This window comes from Leucoraja erinacea, chromosome 30, assembly GCF_028641065.1.
Source record: "Leucoraja erinacea ecotype New England chromosome 30, Leri_hhj_1, whole genome shotgun sequence".
NCBI classification, from domain to species: Eukaryota; Metazoa; Chordata; class Chondrichthyes; order Rajiformes; family Rajidae; genus Leucoraja; species Leucoraja erinaceus.
Window position 1 is genome coordinate 5,978,810 of NC_073406.1, and position 21,974 is coordinate 6,000,783.

Sequence of the window (21,974 nt, forward strand, 5' to 3'; positions counted from 1 at the left end):
AACGTTGATTACACTGCGAGTCGGGTCGGGTCGGGTCAGGTTACTGAAATGGATGAAAAAAAGGCCCACGTTCCGTTCCGTTCCGTTCCGGCGCGTACCAGACGTCAGCCCATTGCATTTAGCAGGAGTGGTCTATCTTGCTCCGCTATAGGATCTTTGCTCTTCATGTCTTCGTAATGTCTATCTCTCCTGTAGTCTTGTGGTCTAATGAGACCGGAAACATAGATTGTTCATTTCTCTCCACAGTTGCCGCCTGCAGATTGTTTGGATACTCCAGGTACCAGCATCTGCCATCTCTTGTATCGCCAGGGAATATTCTTGCCGGGCATGCACTTTTGTAGAGAGGACAGTAACATTCTCCATGATGACTGCAGCACATGCGAGGCTGAGTCACATGTAAATTTGCAAAATACTTCATGAACGATCAGTTTAGCAACCAAGACATTGCACCGACATGTATCTGACCTGTGTACTCCCAGTCCTTCTAGAGGATAAAGGATCAGGGGGAGGAGAAAGAATGGCCATTCAGTCCAAGTGACGGTGCCAAGGCTTGCGAGACAAGCAATTTGCGCCACTCCATGAGAGAGAATAAGTAGGATGAATGATGATTCTTCAGGAGTCATCAGTTAAAATTCTAAAAGAAATGTGAAAGAATCCCCCACAAATCCAGGGCTTCCCTTCCTGGGGTCAGCAGAGTGCCGCTGCCATCTAATGGTCAGCAGGCTACCTACACCTGCTGCAATGAAAACAGAAACCACTCAACAGGTCAGGCAGCATCCGTGGAAAGAGAAACTGAATCTTTCCACCGTTTTGTTTTTATTTCAGATTTCCAAAATCTGCAATTTTTTTTTAACTTTCATTTCTGTTCTCCTGGAAGTCTACCGTTACAGTGCAACGTAACCAGTCTTTCACAACACTGCAAAACGCTGACCAAAAGAATAATTTCCAAAGTATCATTTCATTGCTGTTACATCAGCGAACTGAGCAGCTATTTTATGTGCCGCAAGTCCCCGCAAACATACGGAATCCATGATCATTTTTAGTCACGATAGTTGAGGGAGGATTCTTGGCTGAGACACTGGGCAACTCCCTATTCTTCCCCGAACGTTGCCAGTGGAAGCATCATGATAACAAACAAGTCCTAAATCTGTCTCAAACCGAAATTCGTTCTTATAATATTTATTTTTCAGGGTGCAGTGTTGCTGGAAAAGCCAGTGTTATTACTCATCCCTAATTTACTTTGAAACTGTTGTGGTGAGCCACTTCTCTCATTATGCAGTTAGATGGGAAGTACCAGGACTTGGACCAGGCAGTGATTAATGACTGACAATATATTGCTACGTCAGGATGATGTGTGATTTGATTGAATTGATTGAAAGATCCAGCATGGAATCAGGTTCTTTGGCTCTCGTGTCCATGCCCATCATCGATCACCCATCCGCCATAGTTCCACGTTATCCCACTTTAGCATCCATGCCCAACACACGCAGCAATCTACAGAGGCTAATTAACCTCCAAACCTGCACGTCTTTGGGATGTGTAGACTCCATACAGCACCTGAGGTCAGGGTCGAACCCAAACCTTTGGCACTGTAAGGCAGCAGCTCTACCAGCTGCGCCATTGTGCCACACTCTTGGAGAGAACAGGAGGGTTGGGGGGGAGGGGTGGGTGGGGGGAGTTGGTGTTTGCAGGCTAGCTTGTTAGCCAAATTTTGGAGAATTCAATGTCTATGCTGTTAGATTGTAAGTTACCCAAGTGGAATACGAGTTGCTGTTCCTCCAGTTTGTGAGGGGCCTCACTCTAGCCAAGGAGTCAGCCTAGGACAGAAACGTTAGCTTGGGAATTGGGAGAGGAGTTAAAATGGTTAACAAACGGGACATCCAGCTGGGCCTTGCCGATTCAGCGCACGTGATGTCACTGATATGACGGAGGCCACATCAGGAGCAACATGTGCAGTAGATGAGGTTAGAAGAGCGACACATGAACCTTTGCCTCAGTTGGATGGAGTGCTGGGTTCCATGGATGGATGCGTGGGAGCAGGCACAGGGGAAGGTTTCACATGTCCTGAAGTGGCAGGGGGGAGTATCTGGGGAGGGGGTGGTTTGGGTGGGAAGAGATGAGTGAACCAAGACGTTGCAGAGGGCACAGTCTTTGTGGAAAGCGAGAAGGGGTTGAGATGGAAAGGTGTGACTGGTGGTGGGATCTCGTTGAATGCGGTGGAAATATCGGAGAATGATGTGTTGGATGCGAGGTGAAAGCAAGTGCAGAACTACAGTACACAGAAGAGACACAGATGAGGGATCCATCTATGACAGCAGGGGAGAAACACGTTTACTAAAGAGGGCATCTCAGATGTCCTGGTTTGGAAGGCCTTATCTAAGAGGCAATTGCGGCAGAGATGGAGTCATTGAGAGTAGGTGAAGACCAATGACCTTGACCTTAGTATATGAATTCAATTAAATCACAAAATGTCACTGCAAAAGGATAAAAATAAATGCTGTAATATAACAAATAATAAAAAGATCAAAGTTCTCTCCCCTGTTGGCCAAGGTTAATGTGCTCTACAAACACGCCCAGTTCAACATGCTTCACTTCATTCAAATATCCATTAATAATCTCTGCAGTCAAGTGGACAGATTGAGAATGTTGGCAAAATTATTAACCCAGACGTGCGAAGATAAAGACAGTGTGGGGTTGGGGTTTCTGGTTGGAAGGGAAGAGATAGAGAGGGAACACATAGATATGTCAATACAAGCATGCGCATATCAGTCACAAGATGGGGTGGGAGATTGCAACCTTCACGTGGTCCGCCCTGTTTCGACAAATGCAATCAACCCGGTGTGCACAATCAAATAGAACAAGTTGTCTTACAACTTTAGGCTGTGCACGCCATACGCAAGAAGAAGCAGAAGTCACAAGAAGCAGCAAGTTTTCTTACCTTCACAGCCCTCCTCTTGTTAACACAGTCCTGGTGCTGACAAAGCAGGATTTTCTCTTCTGTTAAACTCCGCTCATCTGCGGAATGCAAAATCATATTTAGTGCCACAAGAAACAACTGGAGCAAAAGAAAAACAATACACTGAGACCGACAAAGCAGTAATCTAGGATTCTTCAAACAAAACAGAATCGCAGAGAACGAGGTTACCGCTGGTATACAGAGCTCGGAGAGTATGGAATAGTAATTTTGAGTATGGAAGAGTATGGAAGAGTAACAAAAACAGGATAAGATACTAAGAGTAATGAATCCAAAAATTGTGACAATTTTGTAACTTTTTTAAATAATGCTGTTTTTCCACAATCTGCTGAGAGGGGATGGAGTAATTCATCGTAACATGGTAACAGAGTAATAAATAATGCTGTATATTGAGAGTAACAAAGAAGCTGCACAGGCTACTAAGATTTATCAAGCAATAATTTACAAGGATATTACCAGAACTCGAAGGGCTGAAGTATAGGGAGAGATTATGCAGGCTAGGACTTTATTCCTTGGAGCACAGGAGGCTGAGGGGTGACCTTATGGAGGTGCATAAAATCATGAGGAGAATAGATAGGGTGAATGCACAAAGTCATGGTAGAGGAATCCAGAACAAGAGGTGAGAAGAGAAAGATTTAATAGGAACCCGAGGGGCAACATTTTGTGGTGGTGGATATATGGAACGAGCTGCCAGAGGAGGTAGTTGAGGCAGGTACAATAACAACATTTGAAAGAGCAGGTACATGGAAAGACAATAGACAAAAGGTGCAGGAGTAGGCCATTCGGCACTTCAAGCCTGTACCGCCATTCAATGTGATCATGGCTGATCATCCACAATCAGTACCCCGTTCCTGCCATCTCCCCATATCCCCTGACTCCGTTATCTTTAAGAGTATCTAACTCTCTCTTGAAAGCATCCAGAGAATTGGCCTCCACTGCCTTTGTGGCAGAGAATTCCACAGATTTACAACACTCTGTGTGAAAAACGTTTTTCCTTATCTCCGTTCTAAATGGCTTATCCCTTATTCTTAAATGGTTTTAGAGTGATATTAGTCAAAGGCAGGCAAATGGAACTGGTATGGATGAGGCATCGGGATTGGCATGGACGAGTTGTGCTGAAGGGCCTGTTTCCATGCCTTGTGACTCTACGACTATGGAAGATAAAAGACTCGACTGGAGAAGATTTCCTGGACACAGAGAGATTGGATATTGTTGGCCGAATTACCTCTTCCCGTTGGACAGGGTAAGAACCATGAACAGGGTTGGATCTATGCAAAAGTGGTGATCAAAGGAAAATCTTTGGCTCAGTGATAGGCAGAGGAAACATAGAAACATAGAAAATAGGTGCAGGAAGAGGCCATTCAGTCCTTCGAGCCAGCACCGCCATTCATTGTGATCATGGCTAATCGTCCCCTATTGATAACCCGTGCCTGCCTTCTCCCCATATCCCTTGATTCCACTAGCCGCTATCTAACTCTCTCTTAAATCCATCCAGTGACTTGGCCTCCACTGCCCTCTGTGGCAGGGAATTCCATAAATTCACAACTCTCTGGGTGAAAATGTTTTTTCTCACCTCAGACTTAAATGACCTCCCCCCTTTATTCTAAGACTGTGTGGCCCCTGGTTCTGGACTCGCCCCACATTGGGACCATTTTTCCTGCATCTAGCATGTCCAGTCCTTTTTTATAATTTTGATGGGTGAACGATGAACATGGAAGGGATCCATGGGTCAGTGATGAAGAAGGGGGGGGGGAATCCATGGGGCAACGATTTGTCAGCAAGTACAGGAATCCTGTAAACATACTTTTGTTTGATGTTTATGGAAACGAGTAATGAGATCAGTCAAAGCATGAGGGAGAACAGAAAACTCACTTGGCAATTCATGCAAATCAATTTGTCTTGTCCAGAACATTCTACAGCATATTGTTAAAGATTGTCAACCCATTGAGATTTATGTTGGAGAACTCCCACCAGTACACTGCGAGCCAAACAAGTTGCTCTCTAATTAGGACGTAGCACAGTAGTCACTGTATTTAACAAGAGTTCTCCCACATGGCAGTCAATAACATTCATTGCAACAGATCTTTGTGAGCAGCTCCCACACACACTCCTGGAATCCATGTTGCCATCATTAAAGCTCTCAGAACTCACGACTGCATTGAGAGAGAAACAGGATTTCATTCAGAGGCTGTATGGGATCCAGACTATTCAAACGTCCCGTCAGAGGGGTCGATTTGGTCCTGGATATCATGTACAAATCACACTTGCTTCTGCCCCATTATGTGGTGAAGAGAGTAAGAGAAAGAACAACAGCCAAAGTAAGTGTGGGAGAGTGATTTGGGAACAAGGAGGGACGTAAATGGTCCTTATTGTATTAATACCTCTTGTAGCACAGTACATAGAACAGTACAGCAGAGTTCGAGGCCCTGCAGCTCACAATATCCAAGCCGAACATGATGCCATGTTAAACTAATCTCCTCTGCCTGCATGTGATCCATATCTCTCCATTCCCTGCATATCCATGTGCCTGTTTAGAAGCTTCTTAAATACCGCTACCTCCATCACCACCCCGGACAGCGCGTTCCAGGCACCTTCCCTTCTCCGTGTAAAAATACCTTGCCCTGCACATCTTCTTAAACTGATGCCCTCTAGTCTTTGACAGTTCTTCCCTGGGAAAAAGATTCTGACTATACAGCCATCTACGCCACAATTTTATACTGTACATACCAACAGCGATACTCCTGTACAGACATAACAAGGACATTACCTATAAACAGCAGTGTGAATCTGTTCAAAATACATTGTTTAACATTGGCTGTAATTACGATTCTGTCTTCATCTTTTTGCAATGTTATCTTTTCTGTTCTAGGCACAGAATCCCCGATAATAACTTCTCTTCCTGCATCAGCCCCTTTGTCTCCGGTATCTTTCAAGGAAGAATTTTTACCTCCTAACTTCCCATCTACAAGTTGCCCCTCTGTAACATCATCTCAAAACATTTATGCCATCAAAAATGCAACTTGACCTTATCAGCACCTCTTTGCAAAATCACATATACAGACTGGATTGATTTGAATTGTTAACGCTGCTTCATGCCTCTGACTCCATCCCTCTGTCTGGCAACTGTTGGAATCCAAAACAGACAGTTTGCAATTGAGGCTTATCTGTACTGTTTGTAAGTGACCATTTTGACCCCCATAATTGGAGACATTACGCCTACTTCATACCACCTGCTGCCAACATCCTCCTTTATGCCTTTGAACCACCACACACACACACACACACACACACACACACACACACACACACACACAGACACAGACACACACACAGACACACACACACACACACACACACACACACACACACACACACACACACACACACACACACACACACACACACACACACACACACACACACACCTCCGTCATAGACCATACTGGTATGTGGAATGCATTACTTTATAGACAATAGGTGCAGGAGTAGGCCATTCGGTCCTTCAAGCCAGCACCGCCATTCAATGCGATCATGGCTGATCATCCCCAATCAGTACCCCGTTCCTGCCTTCTCCCCATATCCCCTGACTCCGCTATTTTTAAGAGCCATATCTAGCTCTCTCTTGAAAGTATCCAGAGAGCCGGCCTCCACCGCCCTCCGAAGCAGAGAATTCCACAGACTCACCACTCTCTGTGAGAAAAAGTGTTTCCCCGTCTCCGTTCTAAATGGCTTACTCCTTATTCTTAAACGGTGGCCCCTGGTTCTGGACTCCCCCAACATCGGGAACATGTTTCCCGCCTCTAGCGTGTCCAAACCCTTAACAATCTTATATGTTTCAATGAGATCCCCTCTCATCCTTCTAAACTCCAGAGTGTACAAGCCCAGTTGCTCCATTCTCTCAGCATATGACAGTCCCACCATCCCGGCCGGGATAAACCAAGGTAAAGAATATCAGGCCAGGGCAGCTCTGCTAGAACTGGACCCTCGGGATCAAAGGTGTGTAACTTCCACTCCAGCCTTGTGGGTTTCTACAGTGGCGAATGAGACCAATGTGGAAACCCATGTCCTTTCACAGATGGGGTCGGGGTGGCTGGTGGGATGTTTACTTGGTTTGTGAAGTGATGCATTCTTGCTGCCGCCCACGCAGAGTGTTTCCCTGCTCCTGATGGATGGCCTCACGGTTCTCATTGCTCCTTCCTGAATACTCTTTGTTCACTATGAAGGGCAAGGAGCCTGGGATTCCCGTGTGGCAAAGGTGATGTTGCATTTCTTGAAGGAAGCTTTATGCTTGTTCTCTGTATATCTGGTAATCTTCCGTCCTCCAAATAGACTGTGTGTTTCAGGAGACTGTCTGTGTCAGGTTTAGAAGTGACATACCAGCCCCACATTGCCTACTGATAGTAACTACGGCCTCAGTGCTGGGGCGAGGGACGCTGATATTGGTTCTCATGGGAGTAGACATAATCTTCAGAACCAATGGGCAATTGTACAACCCACGCTGACTGCACTCCAGAACCAAGGTCACCCCAACCCTAACGTGCAGTATGCACACAATGCTTGCGTTTGTGCCTGCTTGGGGCTGAGGTCCAAGACATTGTCAACTTGTTCAGTAAAATATACGAAAGAAAGGGCCTTACACTTTACTTCTGCGAGGCCAAGATCCTCTACCAAGCAGTTTGTGCGACACTGCGCTGCCCCCCTAAAAAAGCTGGCACCTACTTTAGCTTTTAGAATACATTTTGAGGACCGAGTATAGTTCTGGTCATCACACACATGCTTGCACTGGTGAAGGTTGCAATGATATTGCTGGACTGGAAAGTTGTAGCCATGAGGACATAAAGTAACGACAAGGTTCTTTGTTAAAGGAGGCTGATGGGAGAATTAATTGAGGTGAATCAAATTATGAAAGTCAGTTTAAAGTAAACACGAAAGTCCTGTTTCTCTGAGCAAAAGGGGTTGGAAAATCAAGGGGCATAGTAATGATGAAAAGATTATAGCGGAAATGAACAAAAAAAAAAGCTTAACCCAGAGGGTGGCAGGAACGTGGAACTCAGGGTGTTGTAGTAGATGCAGAAAATGTTACATTTAAAAATTACTTGGACGTGTATTTGAAGATCTGACATTCCAAGTGCTAAAAAGTGGGATTAGGCTAGCCAGTTATTTTATTGACTAGTATTGACACAAGGGGTCAAATGGCACCCTTATTGTCAAATGTATTTTAATTCTTTTCCACCCCCCCACCCCCCATATGATCTGTGCATCTTAAACTTGCACCAAATCCTATGTAGCTCTTGGTTCATGTGCTTGCTTATCTTCATTGAGTTAATAGCCCTGTCCCACGGTGCGAGTTCATTCCAAGAGCTCTCCCGAGTTTAAAAGAAATCAAACTCGTGGTAAGCACGGAGAATGAACGTAGCGGGTACGTCGGAGCTCGGGGGCATCTCTTAGCGCTGCGACAGGTACTCGGGAAGACTCGCTAACGGCAGGTAAGCACGGGAAGACTCGTGAAGATTTTTCAACATGATGAAAAATGTCCACGAGAGCCCCGAGTACCGACGAGTGGCCATCACCGTAAATCTCCGAGTTCGAATCAGGGCAAACCCGGGAGAGCTCTTGGAATGAACTCGTACCGTGGGACAGGGGTTTAAGGGCATGATTATAAAATCTGTAGTACACTTCCCTGATCAAAATTGTGCCTAACAAGTTCCCTCTCTTCCTTTAAAGTACACTTCAAAAAATCCTTGAACTTAGTTTTCATCATCTTCTCCACCATTTTGTTTGATGACATCTTGGAAAGTGACTTAGGGATGTTTTACAAATACAAGTTGTGATTTTTACCATGCTACTGCTGCTGTTTTCTGGAAGTGAACAGTGAGATCAAAAGTCAGGATGTAATACAGACAGACAGGTCTATCAAGTGTTCTAACAGAACTAATCCTTTCACCACTCTTGTGCTCAGTTTTAATTTCTCCATTGAACCACATGTCAGGAATATGAGGAATGCAGACTGAAATGACCCAGAGACAAAGTAACTTCCATTCGTCTGAGCTGTGTATACGCACTGGTGACAGGGATTACACGAGAGACAGTGCTGAGTAATCGTTCCCTGGACAGGGTGAGGCCAGGGAGCAGAAAACAGCTACATCAGGACACAAGCCAACAGACTCCATAGGAACAATGTGCTGAGTGCTGCAAGTGAGAGATGCCAGAACCTTCGATTTGGCTCATTTCCATCTTTGAGGTCGATATAATAGGTTCCACACTGGCCAGCTGATAAAATACTGGTATCACTATCAGGCAACACAGAATTCCTACCCTTTGCGCTCTGTGCAGCACAGGTTATGACAAGCAAGCAGAAAGACTTAAAGACCAGCAGGCAGAAATATAGGGGGGGAAAAGGTGAGCAGATAGACAGGTACAGGCGCATTAGACCCACACATACAAGTGTACACAGGTAGAACTGAATTTGAGACTCAGCTGACATACATTTGGAAAATCCACTGAAAAAATGTTTTAATGCAAACTATCTGAGCTTGCTCTTAGGACAAGTACATATTAAAAATTGAAAACAAATTATGATATATCAGAGCTAGATACAAAGATGAACCAGTACATTCTGGAGGCAAGGGAACCAGAACCCCAGAGCTATATGGCAAAGAAACAGGCCCTTCGGCCCAACTTGTCTATGCTGACCAAGTTGCCTGGCCGATATCCTCCCATTTGTCTGCACCTGGCCCATATCCCTCCAAACCTCTTCCATCCATGGCTCTATCCAAGGGTTTTTTAAATGTCATAATTGTACCCACATTTCCTCAGGTAGCTTGTTCCGTGTACACACCACCTTCTGTGTTGCAAAAATTGTTCCTCTTTTGCATTCTTTCAGAATGTGATCTAAGCTTCATGTAAGGCTCAGCGCTTTTCAAGAGGATCTGAATCAGTTAGAATTAGCACCTTTAGAATGGAAACTGATCGACAATCAGTGCTTCCAATATGGAAAAGAGTCAGTGCACAGAGATGAATTGGTGCAGGTGCAGATGGCTGCAGTTACTTGACTGTGCTGAATGGATTACTCCATCATAGTCGGTTGCATATTCAATTCAATTCAACTTTAATGTCATTGCACAAATACAAGTATGAGTACAACGAAATGCAGTTTAACATCAGTCTGTAGTATAGTGCAATATAGAAATAAAAGTACAGAATAATCAAACAATGTGGACGGAGAGACTGGAGAGGTCTATCTGCGGGACTCCGAGTTCAGCAATGTGATGGTATTATTGTAGAAGCTGTTCCTCATCCTACTGGTACGAGACCTGAGGCTCCTGTAACGCCTCCCTGATGGGAGGAGGGCAAACAGTCCATGGTTGGGGTGGGAGCGGTCTTTAATGATCTTCCCGGCCCGTCTCAGACACCGTTTTCGGTGGAAGGCATCCATCGCAGGGAGCAGGGCACCGATGATGTACTGCGCGGTTTTCACCACCCCCGTTGTAGTGCCTTCCTGTCCGCTACGGTGTAACATATCAGTCCCATCTCTAAGCCACAATAAGAAGGCAACATCTGTCTGGCCCTGTTATTCATGCACCCAGAGCTCGGGTTTATGTAGAGTGATGTCAGAATTTAAGTATTATAGGTGAAGAAGATAGGCCATGTTCTACCTGGCTAATCTTTTATGTTCCTGGGAAATGCACACTGTAATGATAATTATAGTTAATTAATTTTAACAATGAATCTATCAATTAGTCTAAAGCAGAACAAGTGAGGGGGCAAGTAAAGCCCCAATCACAATTTTGGAGAGGGTCAGATCTTTCGCTCTAAATGGCCTGACTCTCACAGACTACATATCATTTCCCAAATTTCTTATATCCTGAAGAACATAAAGTTAGTTTCTGAAATAAATCTATTTTACATGCATATGAGCAAATGGATAAAATAGGACAACTCTTCATGGTAGACCAAGCATGGCTCATTCATGTAATCCTCATTCCTTCAATTGTTTGCCTTCTCCTGCAGTCTATCGCTGTGCCTATTCGTCACCACTACTGTGGTAACTGGAACTGCACAACATGTTCCAAACGGAAAAACCAATCAATGAAAAAATTTCACTTAAATACATCTCCCATGATGTGTAAGATCAGGAGGGAGAGGGACGTTCCGGGTCAGGAACAATAACATCTGCCCTTCTATTTCGTGGTCAGTACCAAGTTTTGACTCAGAACACTGGATTGTGCATTTGTGAGTCCAGACAAAACTGCAGCTTGTTTACAATGCTGCAAGCCGAGCACAAGCAACATGTCTTCTTGCGATGTGATGACACCTTTCACCACGAATTGCTCCATCATATTCTAGACAGCTAACCAACTAACCCAACCTTGTGAGGCAAAGCTTATATGACAGGCTCTGAAGCAGAATGATGATCTACCCTGGTCCCTCCCACGGTTTACCACAAGCACACCGGCCACTCCTGGCAATTACACGTCTCACCTGCGATCATTCCTGGATAATGTTTTCATTAGAGAATCTCAAAACACACAGCACAGGATGATTTAGCAATCTTTTGTCAAACTCCAGCACTTTCAGAAAATCGCAGTGAAAAATAAAAACATTCCAAGGGCTGAAGATGAAGCTCACAACAAACCTGCCAAGTTTCAAGTAGCTGATTAAGTGCAGGACAGGAAAACCGTCTGTTGCCAGCAGTGTCTCGGCCCAGCAACTGCAAGCCGGCAGAGAGACTCAATCAGCTCATCGAATGCATCTTTGCATCAATAACTCAACACAAACAGCAGTAGTCAGTCCCACGTAGGCTAGGGGAAGAGACGCAGTTGGGTCCACTGCAATCTATGCAGGGGCTGAGCAAGTTCCCAACATCAGGTGGAACAGACAGGAACCAAGGCCAATCACAAACAGCCTCACTAACCCCTCCTACTCTGTTCTGAAATAATTTTAATCAACCTCACAATTTACTGAAGCAAAAACTAACACTAAATGCAAACAATCACAAGGCAAAACATAAAAGAATATGAAATAACAACCTCAACCAGTTGTAGCTACACCTTCAGCTGCCAAGACCCTGGATTCAGTCATTCCTCACAAAACTTTCCTTTTACATTGCTCAGTCGCATTATTGTTAGCTTTCTAAAAAGGAGACATTCTTCCTTTGTTGTTTAACCAAGATGGCAAATGATGTTTAATTATTTACTCCTGGAAATGTTTCATCATATTACCATCTTAACATAATTGTGAGTTGTTGTTGTGCAAAAGGGTGCATCCAAGTCACCTTTCCTTCATGCTGCACAGGAAATCCTCAGGATTCTCCAATGGTTTGGCTGAGGAGGAGGGAATGAGAAAGTATTTGGAGGAACAGCTGTCTGAATGGTGACAAATATTGCATCAGAATCCCTCAACCAGGAATTGTTCATCTGCCCCGGGTGGAAGTGAATAGGGGTCAGTCGGAGGAAATGACTTCTGATTTGCAATGCTAGGCACTATAGAGCACATTCACATCCAAGTCTTGCATGCTTACAGTCCTGGGTTAAAGGTCTTGCTGCACATTAGATGAAGCATGAAGGGAAGAGGAAAGAGCTCTTGATTTCTACTTCACAGACACAGAGAGACAGGGAGAGAGGGAGATCAAAGTGGAGTGCCTCGGTTCAGCTGCAATGCTGCAGGAAGGAGGGGCAGAAACCATTTATTTATATTAGATCAACAGGGAAAACATTTTTCTTGTCGGTTTATTTCTAATCTATGAACAGACTTCAGCTGGCACAGCCAGGATCACAAAGTATATTTTGTATATTACGTATCAATAAGAATTATGTGTACCGTGTGATAGAATTTCTGATACATTCTTCAATCAGCCACATTATTGTTAGCCTTCTAAAAAGAATGTTTGGTTGAAAACTTTCTCTAGTTTACTTGTCTTACAAGACCACAGTAGAGAGAAGAACCTGTGGATAACACCCATGGGAATCTTTAATGAATTTGCAGTTAATTTCTCAAAATGTATTTAACAAATAGCGACGGGCACAGGGAGAAATGCAGCCCATCCCATCGTGAGGGATTTTCATGGCTGCAGTTGTAATGTTATAAGATGGGGTCAGGAGCTCTCCTCCAGAGCTAAAATAAGGTAACAACAGAATGTGTACCCATGTTCGGAGAGGTTATTGAATGGTGGATTGACACAAAATGCTTCGGCAAAGGGCTTGTCCCACTTGGGCGTCATTTGCGGGTCATTTCCTGGGGCGCCCCGCGCAACCGCGCATCACTGCCTACGTCAGCGCGCGCGTAATGCACACCATGCGTGCATCATGTGCACGTCACGACACGCACGATGTTACGTAAATGTAAATGACGCGCAAATGCACCCAAGTGGGCCACGCCCTTAACTCAGTTGGTCTGGCAGCAGCTGGAAGATACAGGTGGTGGGGAGGGGCAGGGGAACTGGAGGTGAGATAAAGCCCGAACAAATCAGGGTCGACGACAGATGACTGCAGGAAGGGTGGAGTCCATAATGGCCCATTGTTGAATGGAAGAGCTGAGCTCACGAAAGGGATACAAGGATGCGAAGAGAGGAACTAATATGACGACTAAGGTGGAGGAGGGTGGGGGAGAGGGGTGAAGGAAATGCAGGAGTTACTTGAAATTAGAGAAATCAATATTCATACCGCTGGGCTGTAAACTGCCCAAGCGAAATATGAGGTGCTGCTCCTCCAATTTGTGTGTGTGGCCAGTGGCCACACTCTGACAGTGGAGGAGGCCCAGGACAGAAAGGTCAATAGAGAATGGGAAGGAGAGTTGAAATGTTTGGCAACAGGGAGATCGCATCGGCCAAGGCAGATTGAGTGTAAGTATTGAGAGAATCGATCGTCAAATCTACGCTTGGTGTCACCGATATAGAGGAGCCCACACTGGGAGCACAGGATGCAGTCGATGAGGTTCCAGGAGGTGCAAGTAAACCTCTGCCTTGCATGAAAGGACGGTCGGGCTCCCTGGATGAAGCTGAGGGAGGAGGTATGAGGACAGGTTTCGAGGATGCAGGGGAAAGTCCCTGGGGAGAGGGTGGTTTGGGTGGGAAGGTATGAGTGAACCAGGGAGTTGCGGAGGGAACGGTCTCTGAGGAAAACAGAAAGGGGTGGAGATGGGAAGATGTGAGCAGTGGTCGGATCCCGTTGGAGAACATGAAAATGCCAGAGGGTGATGTGTTGTGTGCGATGGCTGATGGGGTGAAAGGCGAGGACTAAGGGGCCCTGTCCCTGGTACAACTGTGGGGAGGGGAGCCAGAGCAGAACTTTAGGTTACAGGGGAGATATGTATGAGGGCCTCATCTATGATAGAAGGGGGGGCACCCTCATTCCCTAAATAATTAAGACATCTCAGATGACCTAGTATTGAACACCTCACCTTGGGAGCAGATGTGGTGGAGACGGAGGAATTGGGAGTAGGAGATAGAATTTTTGCAGGAGTTAGTGTAGTCCACATAAATGTGGGAGTCAGTAGGTTTGTAATAGATGTCAGTCAATAGTCTGGAGCAGACTTGAGCACCAACAGGCTGACTTCTGATCCCATTTTCTCAGCTTCTTGTTCCAATCCTGCCTTCAAGCCACTGAACCACATCACCACAGCCGCATCCTTTGAGTCCCCAGTGAAGCAACGCCTGCTATTTGCACAGCATCTTTAGCATGGTACAATTTTCCAAGGTGCTTTCAAGAGTTAACAAAGAAAAACTGATGCAGGGCCACACAAGATTTTTCATTTTAAGGATGAGAATGTTTTTTTTTAATGCATGTAAGTGGAAAGCCTGCTCCACCATTCAACATGATTTATGCTGGCTTCAACTCCTCTTTTGTGCCAGTTCCCCAGAACTTTTGATTTCTCATTTTCACATATTTATCTATTTCCACCTTAAATATAGCCAATAATCTAACCCCTAAAACAGAACATTCCAGAGATTCACTTCCCTCAGAGAGAAGAAATTATTGAGCACCTCAGTTTCAAATGACTGGTGTTTAAGAAGGAACTGCAAATGCTGGAAAATCAAAGGTAGACAAAAGTGCTGGAGAGACTCAGCGGGTGCAGCAGCATCTATGGAGTGAAGGAAATAGGCAACGTTTCGGGCCGAAACCCTTCTTCAGACTGATGCAAATGACTGGTCCTTTTTTGTAGCCATGTCTCCTTGTTCATGGCACTTCCACTCCCTTCGAATTATCTTGAACTCGTGAAATCAATGGGTTAAGAAATAGACAGCAGAATTTTAAGTGGCAAGGCTTTTTGGAGCCCAGCATCTTGGAAGCCTGTAGAGGTTTACTGGATTAGTCAAGTCTTGAAATAACAATGATATGGATGGGAGTTGCAGCAGCAGATGGACATGATGAAGCGATCTGGTGCAGTTTCAGTAAACTAACAGTTAAAGTCTCAATAATATTACTTCCATTTACTTGCTTATGAAGCTGTGGTCAATGTAATTGCTATCATATATACCAAAGAGCTCAGTGTAAAGCTGGAGCTGGAGTTGGGGGAACAATGGGCCCATTCATCTGCTTCAGTGGAGGTGGCAAAATATCACAAAGAGCAGAAGGACTCAATGCAGTCAACACATAAACAGTGCCCTTTGTGTGTAATTGTAACTCAGATTGACTGGACTGTTAACTGTTTCAGACATGGGCCTACCAAAGGCAGATGTTCATACTGTAGTGCTGTTCATAGTGCTTGCTAACTGATTAGTGGGCCATCTCATAGTACTGTGGGCGGTTTCATAACAATTCAACACACTGAACAGGATAGCAATACAGGGCGACACAACTCTTTGTACTGTTTTTTCACTCATTTTTTCTTTCAGATTCCTGCAATATCCGAGTTCTGACTCCCATAGATATTTCATTACGTTCGGATAAAGTCACATCTTATTTCAGCATTTATTTCATCATAATCCACCCAAGGCAAGTACATGTGGAAAATTAGTTATTCTACATAGCACTAACACTTCAACAAATGAAAACACTGAAGAATAAGTGACTGAAAAGGTGTTTTTCTCACAGTCCATACGTTTATCCCGCTCCTCAAGCAACAGGATGAATAATTTGCAGCTGCTGAGGTGAACTCTGATTGCTATTTCTCTCCGCAACTCACCAATCTTATTTTCTCAGCGTTGATTTAAACTAAGGGCAGCAAGATGGCATAGTGGCGGAACACAGCGCCAGAGAGCCAGGTTCAATCCTGACTTGGTTGCTGTCTGTGTGGAGTTTGCAAGTTCAGCCCCTGACCGCATGGGTTTCCTCCGTGTGCTCCAGTTTCCTCCCACATCCCAAATACATGCATTGTTTGTAGGTTAATTGACCTCTGTACATTACCCCTAAATAGTGGATGCAAAGGTAGGATAACACAGAACTAGTGTGAACAATTGGTGCACATGGTATTGGGCGTAGGGTATTGACGTGGATTGAGAACTGGTTGGCAGACAGGAAGCAAAGAGTAGGAATTAACGGATCCTTTTTAGGATGGCAGGCAGTGACTAGTAGGGTGCCGCAAGGATCAGTGCTGGGACCCCAGTTATTTACAATTTATATTAACGATTTCGATGAGGGAATTAAATGTAACATCTCCAAGTTTGTGGATGACACATAGCTGGGTGGCAGAGTGAGCTGCGAGGAAGATGCTATGAGGCTGCAGGGTGACTTGGATAGGTTGAGTGAGTGGGCAGATACATGGCAGAGGCAGTATTATGTGGATAAATGTGAGGTTACGCAAGAACAGGAAGACAGATTATTATCTGAGTGGTGTCAGATTACGAAAAGGGGAGGCTCAACGAGACCTGGGTGTCCTTGTACATCAGTCACTGAAAGTAAGCATGCAGGTTCAGCAGGCAGTGAAGAAAGCTAATGTCATGTTGGGCTTCATTGCGAGAGGATTTAAGTTTAGTAGCAAGGAGGTCCAACTGCAGTTGTACAGGGCCCTGGTGAGACCACACCCGGAGTATTGTGTCCAGTTTTGGCTCCTAATTTGAGGAAGGACATTCTTGCTATTGAGGGAGTGCAGTGTAGGTTCACCAGGTTAATTCCCGGGATGGCGGGACTGTCATATGAGGACAGAATGGGTCGACTGGGCTTGCATTCACTGGAATTTAGAAGGATGAGAGGGGATTTGGGGGCTAACAGAATCAAGGGATATGGGGAAAAAGCAGGGGTAATGATTTTGGATGATCAGCCATGATCATGTTGATTGGTGGTGCTGGCTCGAGGGGCTGAATGGCCTACTCCTGCACCTATTTTCTATGTTTCTAACATGTGATAAATAAATCAGTGTGATTTGGTAGGCTAAAGGCCTGTTTCCATGCTGTTTCTTTCAATCAATCGAATTATATTTTACTAAACACCCTGATATCTTCAAAACTGTAATTGGATATTTTATTAAATTACAAGAAAGCTACCAATCAAAATCATGCTTGAGCTGATTTAACAAATCTGGATGGAATTTCTTGACCGTGGCCTTACACATGAAGTAATCAAACAGATTAAAATGTGTAATGATTGAATCTTGAAGGTCAGCCATGCTTTCTGTGAATGAAGCTGATTTATAATCTTTAAAAAAATATATGAATTCTCAGGATGCTGCTGCACGCCCAACCTTGAGAAGGTGCTGAGGTGTGGGTATTCTTAATTTGCAGCAGTCCATGTCATGAGCATGTTGCTGGGCAGCACGTCCCAAGATTTGCTGAGGTGATGAATATATGTCTGATGTATAAACTGAATGGGATGGGAAGTGAAACTTGGAGGTGGTGGTATTATATGACAGAATGCAAGAGTCGACACCAATCTCGATTTTAAATAAAATAATTATTTATTTTTAATTATTTATTATTTAAATCATGTTTGGTATCATTATTATTAATGATCACTGCCTACTCGATTATGATTGTGACAATGATGATATTATTAGTTGAGCATCTTATATTTCCACTCCATTGCAATAGAAGAACATATTTGTCGTATTGAAAATATTGACAGAAATGTGTAATGATGAAGTCGCACAATGAATATATCTCATATAAATCTCACTGTCCAGTATCCAGGGCCCCAGCGACTCCGAAAGATACTCAATTGATATAGCTCTCATGAATCCTGCAGAGGTTTGATTCCTGGCATAGCAAAGGATCTGAGCATCCTTTGCATAACCATCTTTCCTGGATTAACCAGTGACCTGCAGTCATAAAACAGGATGTGGTGTGCTTCTGGTCTCTATCCTCCCTTCAGTTTTGCTGCTTATATACTGTGTTTTAAATATAGTAATGCTACCTTGGTGGTCACTCATTGACCACGAGAATCTCCTCCACTCACAGGAAACAGTGATAGCCCAACACACGGACGTGAAACATGTAACTGAAAAGGGAAGACCTTGATGTTGCCACAGCAATCATATGATGCCGGCTCAAAACCATCACACCAAGTCAGTCACATCACGTCTCGACCCGAAACGTCACCCATTCCTTCTCTCCACTGATGCTGCCTGTCCTGCTGAGATACGCCAGCATTTTGTCTACACCAAGTCCAAGCACTGGCGAAGCTTCATAAATAATAGATCTCACCATTCCAAACCAACCATCTGTTCCAGCCCAAATAATCCCAGCAAAATTGACCCAACCCTGTATCAACCAGGCTGGTCCGTCCTTTTCCAAAACATTTGTTCTTGCATTCTTGACCTTCTGAAAAGCAATTATCCGTTCCAGCCTCAATCACATTGAAAATCCCCTGCGAATTTGCTCCTTTTGAATACTATTCAATATAATTCAGTCCTATTCAATATAAATTGATCCTACCGTCCTCTAGTTCTTCCAGAATGTCCAGTGTGGAGGACCATACATATCGCTCTGCGATTGAACCATCGTACTCCTCCAACGCTGGCAAGCTCTCCAGCTCATATGCTCCCCGTTTCTTCCAGTACAGAAACATTTCACATTGGTTCCAAAACAATCACCAAGCAGCATTTCCAAACTACTACTACTCAGCTCCAGCAGACAGAGAGCGAGGGCTCAGTCTTCCTGAGTGCACAGACTATCGAGCCGATCCACCATCCCACTGCAAAGGACGAATGCAAGAGGCATTAAAGCACGTCCTGGAGGCCTCCTGCTCTTGGACAGAGAACTGCATTCATCAGCTGAAAGAGTGGGACTGTGGGATTGTGGAGGGTGGCACTCAGTAAAGGACTGGCCACTGCGGCACCGCCTCGAACAAAGGCTTTCTTCATCTTTAACAATTCAATTTTTAAAAAGTGGCCACTTTATAGTTTAAGAAAAAAATAGGGCAGTACTTAACTTTTCACCCTCATATTTATTAATTGTATTTATTACAGTTGATGGAATTGAAGATTCAGCACAATTCACAGCCGAACGCAAAGCGAAAACGAGTTAAGCAGCAGTTCATGAGAAACATGATGAAAATGGTTCTGGGAGAGATAGATAATTCAGCGTTTCAAGGCAATTTTACCATTCAATTTGATAATGTAATTTGACTTCCATCTATCCATGCATCCAGTTTACGTCTCATATTTAACATTTCTATTGACCGTGAACTATTATGGGAAGGATACCAAAATGTTACTTCTCTTCGTGTGAAGAAATTCTTCTGATATCAGGGCTGAAACTTCACAATTCTGCCCATTATTTTGAATCCATCATCTTAGTCAGATTCGCCCTGAGAATTTTTAAGGGAATGCAAGCCTGGTCAATACAAACTACCATCATAATTTAACCATGGCATCCTTCTCAAGTCCACTGTGCCTCATTTCATGCCCAAAACATAATTTTGCAGCATTTGAAGCTGATGCAGAAATTTTAACTGGAGTTCTAAACTTTCCTCATATTACTCGAACTATCTAAGACAATTCCTTTAAAACGTGTTTTCAGTTGATGTGTCTCCATTTGTTACTTGATATTATTTTTCCCCCTGCATTTTCCTCAAAAAGAATGTCCTTCTTCAATTAGATTGCATGGGATCCAAGGAGAGATAGCCGACTGGATATAATATTCATCGAACGAAGCAGAGGGTGATGGTGGAAGGTTTTTTTTCCAGACTGGAGGCCTGTGACTAGCATTGTGCCTCAGGGATCCATGCTGGGCCCATTGCAGTTTGTCATCTATATCAATGATGTGGATGAGGACATACAAGGCACGATTAGCAAATTTGCAGATGGCACTAACGTGGGTGGCATTGTAGACAGTGAAGATGGTTGACAAAAATTGCAGCAGGATCTTGATCAGTTGGGCAGGTGGGCTGAGTAATGGTTGATGGCTTCACTTCAGGCCTGTGTAATTTACTCATGATTCACAAAAAATAATTTTGGATACAATTTCTTTCTTTTTAAAAGCTGTTGCATGCGAAGCCAAGCATGAAAACGGATCTCTGCTGGATCGGAGCTGCAAGATCACCTAAGCTGGCAGAGAGGTGAAAACAAATTTGTTTTTCCCTTTTTTGGGAGGAGATCTGGAGAGTAGAATGACTTCACTGTCTGGTTAGTTCAGTCTTCCGCTACTCATATTTTCTGTTTCTTCCGAGTCTCACTTCCAATTTCTTTTGGCTTGGAAATTTAGGTTTGCGTCAGATGAGGTTCAGAATAAACAGGAATGAAATATCCAAGCAATAAAAGCTCAGAAGAAAGTATTAGCACAATCAGAATAATGAACTATTGCCAGGGCCTAATCATACGGCATTGAGGTGGTAAATCCCAAGCGGCAGAACTTAGAATCACTGATCGCAAACATCTTACTGCATATGGCAAGTGCTTGGCCAGGGAGTCGGTGAAACTGGAGAGCAGCAAGAAAGTGGAAAAAGATGCAGGGACCCTGAAGTGAGTAAACCTTGTCCATTTCAGAACATGTTGGTCAAGTAGAAAAAGGAGGAACTCACTTTAATTGAGATATGAATGGTCTGCCATTGTTTGGCAGCTGTGCTTCCTTATAGGACGAGAAAAAAAACTTCAGTCTCATTCCTGAAGCAAGTATAAAGATGGAGTATTATATTTTGTAGCCTCACTGTTACCATCTTAACAGCTGATTTCACTTGGTTAGTGGTGTTAAAATGGAGCTGGATGGAGTAATGTATAGAACTACAAACCAAAGAAATCGAAGGCAATTGGTTGATTTCCCATTTTAGTTCTAAATCTGTAGGATTATGTCAGGGAGAACCAATTAACAAGAATCGCACTGGAATTAACAAAAACAAATGCCAATTGATCAAGTCAAAATTTCAACAAAGCTACCAGATTCCACAGTGGAAAAATAGGTTCACTTGAAGATAAATAAACCTTGTGTGAATGAAAGGGCATGAGACGACATTTAGCTCTATAGTCTAAACAAAGGAAAATGCTATTCAGCCCCTTAAGATAAACTAAGCAGTAGTGAAATTAGCCCATTCAGCTCAGACCTTTTACAAGATAAAGTACAACAGGCCATTCAGCTTCGAGATATATAGTATAAATAGGCCACTTAGCTTTCATGACCATTCTACTATACAGTTAAATCATAATATTCCATTTATCTAAATTTAGTCTATATTTATTGTCATGTGTCCCAGGTAGGACAATGAAATTCTTGCTTTGCTTCAGCACAACAGAATATAGTAGGCATGTTAGCAAAACGTTGCCACTGGCAGGCGCCATCTTAGATACCCATCATCTAGTATTCTTGAAAGATCTAATTGGTATCCATACTCTTGGTTTAGAGTGTTCTAAATTTTCACAAACCTTTTGCCAACTCCTTCTCATTTCACTCCTGAATTGCCTTGATTGTAGTCATCAACAAAGAATTGTTCATTTAGTATCTACCCAATCAATGGCTTTGATACTCAAAATACATCAAACAGATCATCTTTTCAGGGTCGATGATAACCAGAAACCTAAGATAAACAGAGTTTCACTCTCTGCTAAAGTCCAGATGCAAGGCTTTCAAGATGGATGATCATGCACCGTAACAAGGCGGCCAAGTGCAATTTTCGCCAGACTATCAATGGTGCCAAGA

General features: G+C 43.8%; 1 protein-coding gene across 6 annotated transcripts in view; it reads right to left on the bottom strand.

Moving 5' to 3' along the window:
- plekhg5b (pleckstrin homology domain containing, family G (with RhoGef domain) member 5b) overlaps positions 1–21,974 on the bottom strand; it is an 87,939-nt gene that overhangs the window by 60,392 nt on the left and 5,573 nt on the right. For 2 of the 6 annotated variants that reach the window (XM_055659253.1, XM_055659254.1), the window contains exons 1-2: positions 18,780–19,093; positions 2,939–3,015 (exon numbers count right to left, since the gene is read on the bottom strand). In XM_055659253.1, the coding sequence (XP_055515228.1) occupies positions 2,939–3,015; positions 18,780–18,912 (210 nt within the window). In that variant the 5' untranslated portion in view covers positions 18,913–19,093. Of the gene's footprint in view, positions 1–2,938; positions 3,016–11,609; positions 11,786–18,779; positions 19,094–21,974 lie in introns of those variants that run through there. The other 4 variants (XM_055659258.1, XM_055659256.1, XM_055659255.1 and 1 more) reach the window with 3 other exon arrangements.